Below are 12,657 nucleotides of genomic sequence, written 5' to 3'. Positions count from 1 at the left end.
CCAGTGAGAATGGGGGATTAGAGGCACTAAGACGCCTCATTGTGGACCTCATTGAGATGTAAGTACCTCTCATGTCATATACTAAGTCCCTTGGCTTCCCTGAGATCATGGGATTTAGAGCTATTAGCTGTACCAGTGAGAATGAGGGATTAGAGGCACTAAGACGCCTCATTGTGGACCTCATTGAGACGTAAGTACCTCTCATGTCATATACTAAGTCCCTTGGCTTCCCTGAGATCATGGGATTTAGAGCTATTAGCTGTACCAGTGAGAATGAGGGATTAGAGGCACTAAGACGCCTCATTGTGACCTCATTGAGATGTAAGTACCTCTCATGTCATATACTAAGTCCCTTGGCTTCCCTGAGATCATGGGATTTAGAGCTATTAGCTGTACCAGTGAGAATGAGGGATTAGAGGCACTAAGACGCCTCATTGTGACCTCATTGAGATGTAAGTACCTCTCATGACACAATGTGATTTTCTTCTTGAGTTGTGAAGAAGTGTTTCAAGTTTCATAGCATAACTTGAGAGAGATTTTTAACTTGCAATGCCACAGAGTTCAGCTTTGAGCTGCCAGTTTGTTTTTAATAAAAATGAATGAATGAGAGAGCTTTTGGTCCAATTGGTCTCATCAAAATCAAGGCACCTAATTTATTGCCCCCCCCCCCCCGAAGAAAAAGTTAAACAATAAATAATAATTAATATGGAGCTTTGATCAAGACTGGTATCCACAGTGATTGTTCTTGGGGAAAAAACATTAATTTTCTTGGAATAGCAGTTATTTTTGAATTCTGATCTATTTTTCCCTAATATCTATTCACATTTCTTAAACATGCATCACTTGTTTTATGTTTGAACACAGTTGCAAAATCAAAGGCCAGCCAATCTTGGGACAGATGATTCCTTATAGTTATCAGGTAAGCAACTTGTCCCTGTCAGTTTGAATTTATGCGTTATTTACCCTGCATAGACATCACATGCTGAGACAGCGCCCTCACTGAGGTCAAAAGAAGAGCATTGGCTGAGAGTTGTGCCTTGGCACGGCCCCAGCGGCCAGTCTATCCAGGACCTCTGGGATGGGCTAATCGCTTGAACAGATTCTTGTTCGGGAAGTACGTCATGCGTACAGTGCATAGAAATATGGTGCAGTGTGAGTGTGATGCATGATGGGACTGCGCATTATTAAACCAATGACAGTGCATGATGCGTTTTCCCATCCCAGCGCCTTTGGTTAAAGCGAGGCGCTGGGGACGAGCGAAAGTTGTGCCTAGCGCATACTCGTATGCACGTTTCTATTGTTTGAGCTCGGTGATGTGGACCAATGGAAGGAGTCTGTTATTTTATCGTTAGAAACTAATTATAAGACAGAAAACTCTTCCTGATCCCTCTGATGTATATAAATGACCTGGATCAGCCGAATTAGGGGGATTAGCCGATAAGGGCTGACATACACACACTCAAATTAGTACAACTTTTTTTCTGACTTTGGGAGGGAGAAATTGAGCTAAAAAACACAAACACCATCAAGATAACATCATTAACAATGCTCAGGATTGTCCAGTAGGTCTTTTAAAAGATAGACACTGCTTGACACCACTGCTCCTAACAATAAGTGTAACTGGGTTCTCAAAAAGCGTCCACCTTTTGAAACAAAATATATTTTCAGATATTGTTTTATTTTGTATATCTACATCTATATAGGATTAAAGGAAGTGAACACTATTGGTAATTACTAAAAGTAATTATTAGCATAAAACCTTACTTGGCAAGTAATGGGGAGAGGTTGATAGTAAAAACATTGTGAGAAACGGCCCCCTCTGAAGTGGCGTAGTTTTCGGAAAGAAGTAATTTTCCACGATTTTGATTTTGAGACCTCAGATTTAGAATTTGAGGTCTCGAAATCAAGCATCTGAAAGCACACAACTTCGTGTTACATGGGTGTTTTTTTCTTTCATAGTTATCTCGCAACTCCGAGACAGGTTTGTTATTTTATGCATATGTTGAGATACACAAAGTGAGAAAACTGGTCTTCGACAATTACCAATAGTGTCCAGTGTCTTTAAAACAATCCAGCGGTTTGACAAACGAAGGTATTCTTTGCCTTTACACAACACACGGTAATTACGGCTTTATGACCCATCCGGAAATCTGACAATAAGCAGAACCAAGAATATTTGGGCTATCATAATTTAATCCCTATTTAACTGTTTATCTTGGCAGCATCTTGAGGAGTTATTGAAGGAGGAAGCGAGAAGATTGAAGGAGAGTAACCAGGCCCCGGTAGTAATGAGGAGACAGTTACTGCAGATGGTTCGAGAACATTCCCTACAGCTGGACATCGATGAACTCTCACAGGTTGGCTCTTAATTTTCTCATTCATCTAAACAAAACCAACAATCTTTCTAAGAATAAACTATAAATAAATAGTAAACTTGCGAGTATAACCATGTATTCATTCTCTTTTGAGGGAGTGTTGGCTCAGAAAAGAGCCTGTGTGGTCTTGAAATTTCAAGCGGTATACTCTGCTCTTCACATGAGGATCAAAACGTCAAGACCACACCCAACACTCCCAAAAAAGAGATTTCTTCATGGTGTTACCGCAAATCTCTCTTAGTTACTAATATTTTTTGTTTGTATTTTGTTCAGGCTGTGAGATTCCTGCATGAAACTGGAGTTCTTCTTCATTACAACGATCCAGTCAGTCAGCTTAAAGACATGTACTTTGTGGATCCAGAATGGCTGTGTAAAATGATGGCACTCATCGTAACAGTCAGAGAGATCAATCCGTACATCAACTCCCACGGGGTAAGGAAGAGACCCTCAAAATCCTCCTCATGACAAGGGTCTCATCTGTGGAGGATCTAGTCAGTGTTGCAAACTTGTGAAATACGCTAATGCTTTGATTTTTCTGCGACAGTTAGCACAAAAATCTGCTTACTGTAGGGCTATGAAGTTGGGCCCTGGTGTAAGCTCACAACTAGAGGCACTCTTATTAATTTTGGTTTTTACCCATCCACCGATGTGTGTTAGCGCTGTTTACTCAGTACTTTCCCCGAGTCCTGTGAAAGAAATCACAGGCATTTTACTCGGGTGGGATTCGAACCCACGACCTTTGCAATTCTAGAGCAGTGTCATACCAACTAGACTACCGAGATTGCCCGGTAGCTAGAGGCAGTTCGAATCCTATGTTTTTAGCAGCGGGTACTGCAAACGATTTTAATAGATGTTAAATTTGCATCGGGGATAAAGAATATTAATTTTTGGTTTTTACCCATATACACCGATGTGTGTAGCACTGTATACTCAGTACTTTCCCGAGTCCTGTGAAAAAAATCACAGGCATTTTACTCGGGTGGGATTCAAACCCACGACCTTTGCAATTCTAGAGCAGTGTCATACCAACTAGACTCTAGAATTGCAAAGGTCGTGGGTTCGAATCCCACCCGAGTAAAATGCCAGTGATTTTTTTACAGTATACAGCACTACACACATCGGTGTACAATGTATATTGGTAAAAACCAAAAATTAATATTCTTTATCCCCGATGCAAATTTAACATCTATTCGAGGCACTCTTATTTGTTTTCTTGAATGTATCAGGTTATAAGAATCAGCGACATCAACGTTCTGTTCTCAAGAACGGAAGACCTCCCGATGAATCTGATACCACAATATCTGAAGCTACTAGAGAAGTAAGTCATTGTAAAACGTTTGGGAATTATTAACTCCATCTATGCGTTACTGTATTTATAGGTTATTTTCTTTTCCTTGTGTAACTAAGTTATTATTATTATTATTATTATTATTATTATTATTATTATTATTATTATTATTATTATTATTATTATTATTATTATTATTATTATTATTATTATTATTATTATTATTATTATTATTATTATTATTATTATTATTATATATTATTATTATTATATTATTAGTATTATTATATTATTATTATTATTATTATTATTATTATTATTATTATTATTATTATTATTATTATTATTATTATTATTATTATTATTATTATTATTATTATTATTATTATTATTATTATTATTATTATTATTATTATTATTATTATTATTATTATTATTATTGTTATTGTTATTGTTATTGATGGTGTTGTTGTTGTTGTTGCTGTTGCTGTTGCTGTTGCTGTTGCTGTTGCTGTTGCTGTTGTTATTGTTATTGTTATTATTCTTATTATTTATTTGGCATAAAAACACATACAAAATACAAACATAATCAAAACAAATCAAAAACCAGGGACATATGCCTGGAATTAAAAAAGTTTCCCAAAAAACTGTAGCCCGAAGGCCTTCAATTCCAATGTCCCTGGTCATATATAACAAATCTATTTACAATAAGTCTATAAAGACATTAAGAACATTAGACAACAGCAGAAAAAAAAGCAATGACGCAGAATGAGTAAAAAAGCAAATATCCCCGCCCCCCCCCCCACCAAGTTGCTTTGGTACATCCAAATAAGGTTAGATCTTTCTGAATAGCAGGGCCCAATTTTATTGATGATGAATAAAGCCGGCTAGTCAAAACATTGAGACCAATAAAGAACTTACTCCACGTTACTGAAATTAATAACGAAAGGTCCCCTCAGTCCACTAAAGCTAAAGGTACTTACACCAAATCAATTTCCTACCTTCCGCCCAGGTAGCAGTTATAAAGCAGGACAGTTATTCTTTTAGATTTGAGAAGCCTCCCGATTTCCAAAAATCTACTTCTCGGCAGTTGAAAAATCTACTCAGCTGCAGTAGAACATACTAAGGCCGTGTCCGAAACGGCGACTTCGGCTACAGCTACGTCTAGATCAGCGAGTCTACCAGTGTTAAAGAATAGGCAGACGCGCGCGATCTAGCCGTAGCTGTAGCCGAAGTCGCCGTTTCGGACACGGCCTTAGACAAGTTTGAGATACTACCTGGCAAGTAGATGTACACATGGTGTTACCCTTAAATACGTTTTTATTAATAATAATAATAATCAAAGTCTTATATAGCGCCAGTATCCGCCAATGCAGGCGCTCATGGCGCCTGCTCAAAAAATCTGCATCCTAGTCTGCTTAGCTCCAGGTGCACTGCTCTTGATATTTTATAAAAAGTTATAGTCATTATGCTTGTCAAAGGCAATGATTATTTGTGGATGTTGAACAGATGTGTTTTGAGTGCTGATTTTGAATGTATCAGTTGTGACAGCTGCGTGGACGCAATGTGGAAGACCATTCCATATCTTTGCTGCTGCGACTAGAAATGAACGCTCTCCCCAAGAGTTGCGTGCCCTGTGTTCTTCATGGAGAAATTTGTCTGCAGAGCGTAGATTATGTGTTTCTTTTTTATCAGTTTTTGTTTCTTGTATGTGTTAAAAATAACCAAACAACTTTTGTTTATGTAAATACTTTTAGATTTGAAGTAGCGCTTCCTGTCAATGAGAAAGAGTTGATGATTCCTTGTAAGATGCCACGACAGAAACCAACTATCAGTCTCCCCTCATCCAACAAACAAGGTTAGTTATTATGGCCACTATTTAACCTGTTTTATGGTTTCTTCTTCAACCGAGTTGTTGCTCATTTTTTCAAGGAAGCCGATGTCAGACATTTTGAAGGCTTGCAAATTTGTTTAATGGCGTGGCGTTTAAGCAGTGTTACACTTAGTTACATGTTCATGTTTGTTGTGTTGTCATTTAGCCTTAAAAAAAAGACTCTGCTAGAGTTTGAAACGTCAGGCCATTAAACTATTTTTTGCATTTATACCATCGGTTGAAGTTGTTTGCACCACACTTCTCATTGTTAAGGCCTGTGAAATTTGAAGCCAAAATCTGTGATTTTGACAAGACTTCTTTTAAACATTTCATTTTATGGCTCTAAGTATGCCTTTTATTTAGTTTTGAAGTAAACACTCCTGGGTCCTATTTCAAAGAGCTGTTAATACAAACAAAATGCTTAGCACAGAAAAGAAAACTTGCTAAGCAGAAACAGGTTACTGCTATCTTGTGCTCATCAGCAGAAAAACTTGCTTAGCATCATTGTTTGTGTAAGAGCTTGATAAAATTGTGTGATTCATGTTTTATTTTTCTCATATATTCTCAGAAATATTTTTCTTTTGCAGTATTTTTGTTTTTGCATAAACTTCAGTTGACTGCATGTAAAACATGTAAACAAAAAAGTATTACCATGTGTGCCATGGCCCTAAATAAGGGAATCAATGTGTGGTGAAGAGGTTTTTAACGCGAGGCCTGGTTCTTGATAATTTTATCGAGACGAAGTTGAGGTGAATTATCAAGAACCAGGCCTCGGCAGGTCAAAAAGTAAAATAAATGCAAAAATTATAATTGTTCAATGATTTCTTTTAACACAACACCCCTCCAGCTCTGAAATGGTAAGGCCCTCCGCCGCTTTCGGGTAAACCACTCCTTATAAGGGAATGCTGTGGGCGTTGCGCGTATCGCGTGATGTCGCACAACTGTCCCGGCCATTGCTCTCGACCAATAGGAATGAAGAAACTGTCTTATAATCACAGGTGAAAGCTCGGGTGTCACGCCCATGTTTCTACACATTTTACTGGTCACAAACAAAGGTTTATACACACCCACGTGACGCGCTCTCAACCAATAGGAATAGCGAAACTGTCTGAGGTATTTATGAATATGTTATAATAACTTTTGTTTATCCCTGTAGATATGTTACATCGTTTTTATGAGATGCCATACGTCCCAATTGGTCTGTGGTCACGTCTTATATTGAGACTTCTTGTCTTCTCTACACAAATGCTGCGGACAGTAAGTTCCATTCAATTAATCAAATCCCTCTCCAGACACTCTTAAACTCTTAATGTAAATCTCCCAAGCATTTATGGCGTGTCAGTGCATTAAGTGCAACAAATGTTGTATTTTGTTTTTGCAGCTAAGTCTTATCTCACATGAAACTTCTCTGTGCGAAAAATATTGTATCTCGTCGCATACTTTTTAGGTGTGTACATGTACATCCAGGCTATTTTAAGCGAGTACAACATTTTGACAACTTCTAATTCCCAAGTAACGTAAGTCCCTTTTTTCGCACTGACATGAGTTTAAATTAAGTTTTTTTTATTCTCCCATACATTGCCTTAACATTTGAAGGACTTTTAAAGCCATGAAACACTTTCGGTACAGAACAAAAAAAAAGTTCACACTTTTACAAATAATTTACAGGGTTTACAGAAGGTAATGGTGAAAGACTTCTCTTGAAATATTGTTCCATGAAATGCTTTACTTTTTGAGAAAACATTAAAACAATATCAATTCTCGATAGCGAGAATTACGGATTTATTTTAAACACATGTCATGACACGGCGAAACGCGCGGAAACAAGAGTGGGTTTTCCCATAATTTCTCCCGACTCCGATGACCGATTGAGCCTAAATTTTCACAGGTTTGTTATTTTATATATAAGTTGTGACACACGAAGTGTGGGACTTGGACAATACTGATTACCGAAAGTGTGTAATGGCTTTAAGATCCAAACTGAAATGTTTAAATACTGTATAAAAAAAAAGTTCAAGGTTTTCACACTCTGAACTTAGTCTTATATTTGGGTGTGAAGTAACACCATCAGGCCTGGAATTTCACGCAGCACGGAGGCCATGGCCTCCGTTGCCCTTGTCTTGGCCTTGGTGCCCTTTCAAAAATTCCCATAGACTTGAAGTTTTTTCAATGGAAGTGCCCTTTTCAAAATGAAAATGGCCTTGCCCGCTCAAAGATGAAATTCCAGGCCTGCACCATGTGTATATCTACTTTGCAGTGTACAGGTGTAGATTGTTTTCTTTGAGAACTTGTCTAGCTATTAACTGCCGCTGCAGATTAAAAAAAAAAAATCTGAACTTATGAAGACAAAAAATTGGTGCATATAACCTTGGTAGAAGGCTACGCTTCTCTACTTAAGGGTTGGGGGTGTTTATTAAATGGGAAAAGTTACACCACATGGTAATCCACTGCAAAGTCTTTTAAATTGTAAACTATTTGTTTTTCCAAGTGAAAAGCAGTTGAAAAACTGCCCTTTATTTATAATAGATGTTGAATTTGCATGGGGGATAAAGAATATTAATTTTTTTTTTTTTTAATAATAATATTCTTTATCCCCGATGCAAATTTAACATCTATTATATCGTTGCGGTACCCGCTGCCAAAACATAGGATTCGAACTGCCTCTAGCTACCGGGCAATCTTGGTAGTCTAGTTGGTAAGACACTGCTCTAGAATTGCAAGGGTCGTGGGTTCGAATCCCACCCGAGTAATATGCCTGTGATATTTTTTCACAGGACTCGGGGAAAGTACTGAGTATACAGTGCTAACACACATCGGTGTATGGGAAAAACCAAATTTAATATGCCCTTTATTTGGTTTTGTTTTTGTTTGTTACAGCCATCTTCTGTTGCTTCCAGCGATGAGGATGCTTCCAAGGTAACCAAGTACTGGAGGGAGGGAATTTACGTCCGCTGGACAAAAGTGAGTTCCATGACTCCCGGATTAATTTGAAGTCCAACGCCAATGGAAATTTCTCTGAGTTACAACACCCATATGTTAATAATAATAATAAAAATATTAATAGTAAAACTTGTTATAGTAAAACTTGTAATGCGCACGTATCCACCCTGCTGGGTGTTCAAGGCGACAATTTGATAATGACTAGTTTTTTATTTATTTTTTATATTTTTCGCTTGTGAGTGATATTTAAAGGCAGTGGACACTATTGGTAATTACTCAAATAATTATTATCATAAAACCTTACTTGAATACGAGTAATGGGGAGAGGTTGATAGTATAAAACATTGTGAGAAGGAATGTAGTTTTCGCGAAAGAAGTAATTTTCCACGCATTTGATTTTGAGACCTCAAGTTTAGAAATTGAGGTCTCGAAATCAAGCATCTGAAAGCACACAACTTCGTGTGACAATGCTGTTTTTTTGGTTTCATTATTATCTCGGAACTTCGACAACTGTTTGAGCTCAAATTTTCACAGGTTTGTTATTTTATGCATATGTTGAGATACACCAACTGTGAAGACTAATCTTTAACAATTACCAATAGTGTCAACTGTAGTTGGGCCTGATATTACTAAAGAAAAAAACATCTCGGTATTTCTTAAATGCTTTGTGTTTTTTTTTCTTCAAGTTAGCCTCTGAGAAAGACTCTGCAAGGGTAAAACATGCATGCCCATTAACAATTTATTCATTTTGCATTTTAGGAAGCTTTCTTCTGTGTTGAGCCCTTGAAGAAAGGACTGGACGGTCTGAAAATCACCGTGCCACAGTCAAAAGATGGAAACAGGTAATGTTGTTACCGGTTAATTGATTCAATTTTGGCAAGCTGTGAAGTAGAATGAGCCTTTACTGTCTGTTTGTTCGTTAGTCAGTTCGTCTGGCTGTCCGCAATTAGTATGAGTTTTTGTATGAAGCTTCAAACATTAAGTGTTGAGTTGTTTTATGGAATCTAAAAACCCCAAGTAAGATCAGTGACAGCCATGTTTTGTGGTTCTTAACTATTTTGTAGGACAAGAAACACAATGTCCACAGATTTACACTAAACTTACACAGTTTGAAGATAATGATAGTAAAAAGCTTCCCTGAAAATATTATTTGCTGAGGTGCTGCAGTTTTTGGTATATGAGTAAAACAGTGTCATGAAAACCATTTTCGTCTCACGAGACGAAAATTCTTTTAAGCGTTTACAAACGTATTTTCATGACATTGTTTTACCCATTTCTCAAAAACTACAGCACCTCAGTAAGTAATATTTGAAGGGAAGCTTTCCACTATCATTATCTTCAAACCCTGTAAGTTTAATGTTAATCTATGGACATTTTGAAAAAGTACCCAAATCCTTTAAAGGAGATGTTTTGGGAATACAAAATTGTCCGGCTAAACATTGCCCCTTGGATTTATAAAGGGGTCAACCACAGAGTAAACGACTTGCATACAATGTAACAACAGACAGACATACAGATATTGCAAACGGGCATGAAACTCAACGTTTGCCTCTGACATGCAGGTTCATATAAAAAAAATAAAACTTCTGCATGTAAGTATGCCACCAGTTCCAATTGAATAGACTCAAAAGATGAAAACTTTTAATGGCCACAACTCCTAATTGCAATAATCAACTTGAAACTTAAATCGAACATTGCCAATGACATGCAGATTCATATCAAGAGTTCACCTTATAAGTTTCACAAGGGGTTACTGTTAAATGGCCAAAACAATAAAAACTTTGACTGGCCATAATTCCTTTTTGCAACAGTTTACCAACTTGCAACTTATATCAAATTTTGCCAATGACAAAATTCTATTCAAAATAATTTTGTTTTTGCTGATTGTTTCTTAGGCTACTGGGTCTTCTATGTGACCATGTCGATGACCTAATTGAAGAGTGGTTCCCAGGTCTGACTGAGATCGACCCATTACTAGGCAAGACGCTGGTACAGCGCATGGTACCCTGCGTCCTTTGTGAAGGTATTATACGTAGATCATCATAATTCTGGTGCTTCTCAGGCTTTTAACATTAGGGGTGCGTTTTTGGCGGTCGTAACCATGAGTGAATGTAGCCATGGTGGACGGTGCTGGGCGGGCCTGCTCAGGACTCAAATTATTTGCCCAGCACTCTGAGCAAAGTACATTGTGCCAGCCAGCACAGAGTTCCCCTTGACTAAATCATATTGTATAACACCCAAGCAGATCCTTGCCATTTGATTGGAGGATTGTTCGTCACGTGATAGCAAATAAAAGTACCATTGCATGCTGAGTCACTCACCGTGCTTTTTCGTTCAATCCGAAAAGTACCATTGCACAGTACCATGGTACTTTTCGGATGGAACGAACAAACCGAGTAAAAACATCAAAACAAAAAGATCTGAGCTAAAAGGTGAACAAATTTATTGTACAGTGATTTACAATCACATTCATAAACCAGAATATGTTTGCTAAAATAAGCTTTAGGAACAATTTATCAATGATACTATTGTAATAGTTTTGTTATTTTATGGCCATCAGTTGGCAAGCCCAATGTTTTGTAAATCTCAATTGTTTTTAATTCTTGAGTCATTGCTCTTGGCAATTTTACCTTGTTTCTAAATTATTGTTGTTTTCAATGTTTCTGCTGTCACCAGAGAGCAGCATATACCAGTTCAATCTGAATGAGTTGATTGAAAGGTCAGAGGTCAGCGATCATATTGTCTGCCCTAACCATGAGGACATGTTGGTATCCCTTAAGTTGCTGGTAAGAAACTACTTGGGTTAAAGGCACAATTCATTATTGGTAATTTACTCAAAATATTTGTTAGTAAAAAAACCTTACTTGGTAACGAGCAGTGGCGAGCTATTGATACATGTAGTGTAAAACATTTTGAGAAACGACTCCCTCTGAAGTAACAAGTAAACCGAAACCACATAAAACAGACTGTGGCACACCAACAAGTACACATGCAACACCTAGCCCTGGCGGCCTTACACTTTCGTATTGTACTACAGTGACGTCCTGGACATCGGGGTACATTTCTGGGGCGGAAAATTTTCACAGCTTCATAACTCAAATCTTACCTGCAAGAAGGCACCAATTTCAACAGAATATGTTTTTCTGCGGTGGGTTTTGATCGTAAGTTATTCTTCACAAATCCGTCATTTTCATGAAATAATGCAGCTTCCAACGTTAAGGAATTCCCATTTTTGTTCGTATTATCACAGTCTGCCGTGTGTACGCAAGACGCACGACGCGCAAATTTTGAATTGTGTTGCGTGTTAACGCTGTGCAGTCAAGATACGGTGACCAAGAATTCATGCGTCTAAGCTTGCATCATGCGTCTTGCACGCGAATGTATACGCGTACGCACGACAACAGACAACACTGTGAGAAAACGATCAAAACGGGAATTTGTTAACGTTGGAAGCTGCATTATTTCACGAAAATTACGGATTTGTGAGGAATATATGAGGACCGAAACCCACCGCAGAGAAATATATGCCGCCATGGAATGTGAATCTGTTGAAATTAGTGGCTTGTTGCAGGTAAGATTTAAGTTATGAAGCTGTGAAATTTTTCCGCCCCAGAAACGGGCCTCAATAGTTAGGACTCTGTTCCTGTGTACAGAGAAAGAGTCCTATATATAGGGCTAATGCAACACCCAGAACAAACATTAAAACTTTGGTTTCAGCCCCAGGAGTAGGTGGTAAGGAGCTCCTTGTAGGTGTGGCCCTCATCTTGCAAGTGGCTGTCCGTGGCCTTGTGATGCTAGGCTATACAAGTTTATCTCTCATAACAAAAAATGTTTTAAAAGTAATTTTTATCTTAAAGGTTTTCTTTTTGTAGCCGTTTACCAAGAGTTGCTCGTAGCTTTGTGAGTGATGCCCTAGCAATGTTATTGTTTTGTAATTTGATGTTTATCTCTTGGTTTGCAGGCTCCTGATGTGATGCTTTCGGACCTGGAGGACAGGTTCCACATTGATCCCAAACAGCTCGTGTTCAATCCAAGGTATGACATTAATATCAATTGTCATGACTGAATAAGTCATTGAGTATTCAAGGTATGTCCCAAGCAGCTACGGCTCAATCCAAGGTACCACATTACCATTAAGTGTCATGTCTGAATAAGTCATTGAGTATTCAAGGTATGTCCCT

The 12,657-nt window shown here is 37.8% G+C and overlaps 1 protein-coding gene across 8 annotated transcripts in view; it reads left to right on the top strand.

The window, feature by feature from the left end:
* The window catches only part of LOC117304839 (leucine-rich repeat serine/threonine-protein kinase 2-like), a 111,105-nt gene that overhangs the window by 68,571 nt on the left and 29,877 nt on the right, over nucleotides 1–12,657 (top strand). For all 8 annotated transcript variants that reach the window (XM_033789469.1, XM_033789517.1, XM_033789499.1 and 5 more), the window contains 11 exons: nucleotides 865–919; nucleotides 2,223–2,357; nucleotides 2,649–2,807; nucleotides 3,602–3,693; nucleotides 5,421–5,521; nucleotides 6,693–6,793; nucleotides 8,414–8,497; nucleotides 9,236–9,318; nucleotides 10,372–10,499; nucleotides 11,153–11,262; nucleotides 12,438–12,511. In XM_033789469.1, coding sequence (XP_033645360.1) covers nucleotides 865–919; nucleotides 2,223–2,357; nucleotides 2,649–2,807; nucleotides 3,602–3,693; nucleotides 5,421–5,521; nucleotides 6,693–6,793; nucleotides 8,414–8,497; nucleotides 9,236–9,318; nucleotides 10,372–10,499; nucleotides 11,153–11,262; nucleotides 12,438–12,511 — 1,122 coding nt within the window. The remainder of the gene's footprint in view (nucleotides 1–864; nucleotides 920–2,222; nucleotides 2,358–2,648; nucleotides 2,808–3,601; nucleotides 3,694–5,420; nucleotides 5,522–6,692; nucleotides 6,794–8,413; nucleotides 8,498–9,235; nucleotides 9,319–10,371; nucleotides 10,500–11,152; nucleotides 11,263–12,437; nucleotides 12,512–12,657) is intronic.

Source organism: Asterias rubens, chromosome 2 (genome assembly GCF_902459465.1).
Source record: "Asterias rubens chromosome 2, eAstRub1.3, whole genome shotgun sequence".
Taxonomy (NCBI): Eukaryota; Metazoa; Echinodermata; class Asteroidea; order Forcipulatida; family Asteriidae; genus Asterias; species Asterias rubens.
The sequence above is the reverse complement of the archived record's forward strand: the minus strand, read 5'-3'. Positions and strand labels throughout refer to the sequence as shown.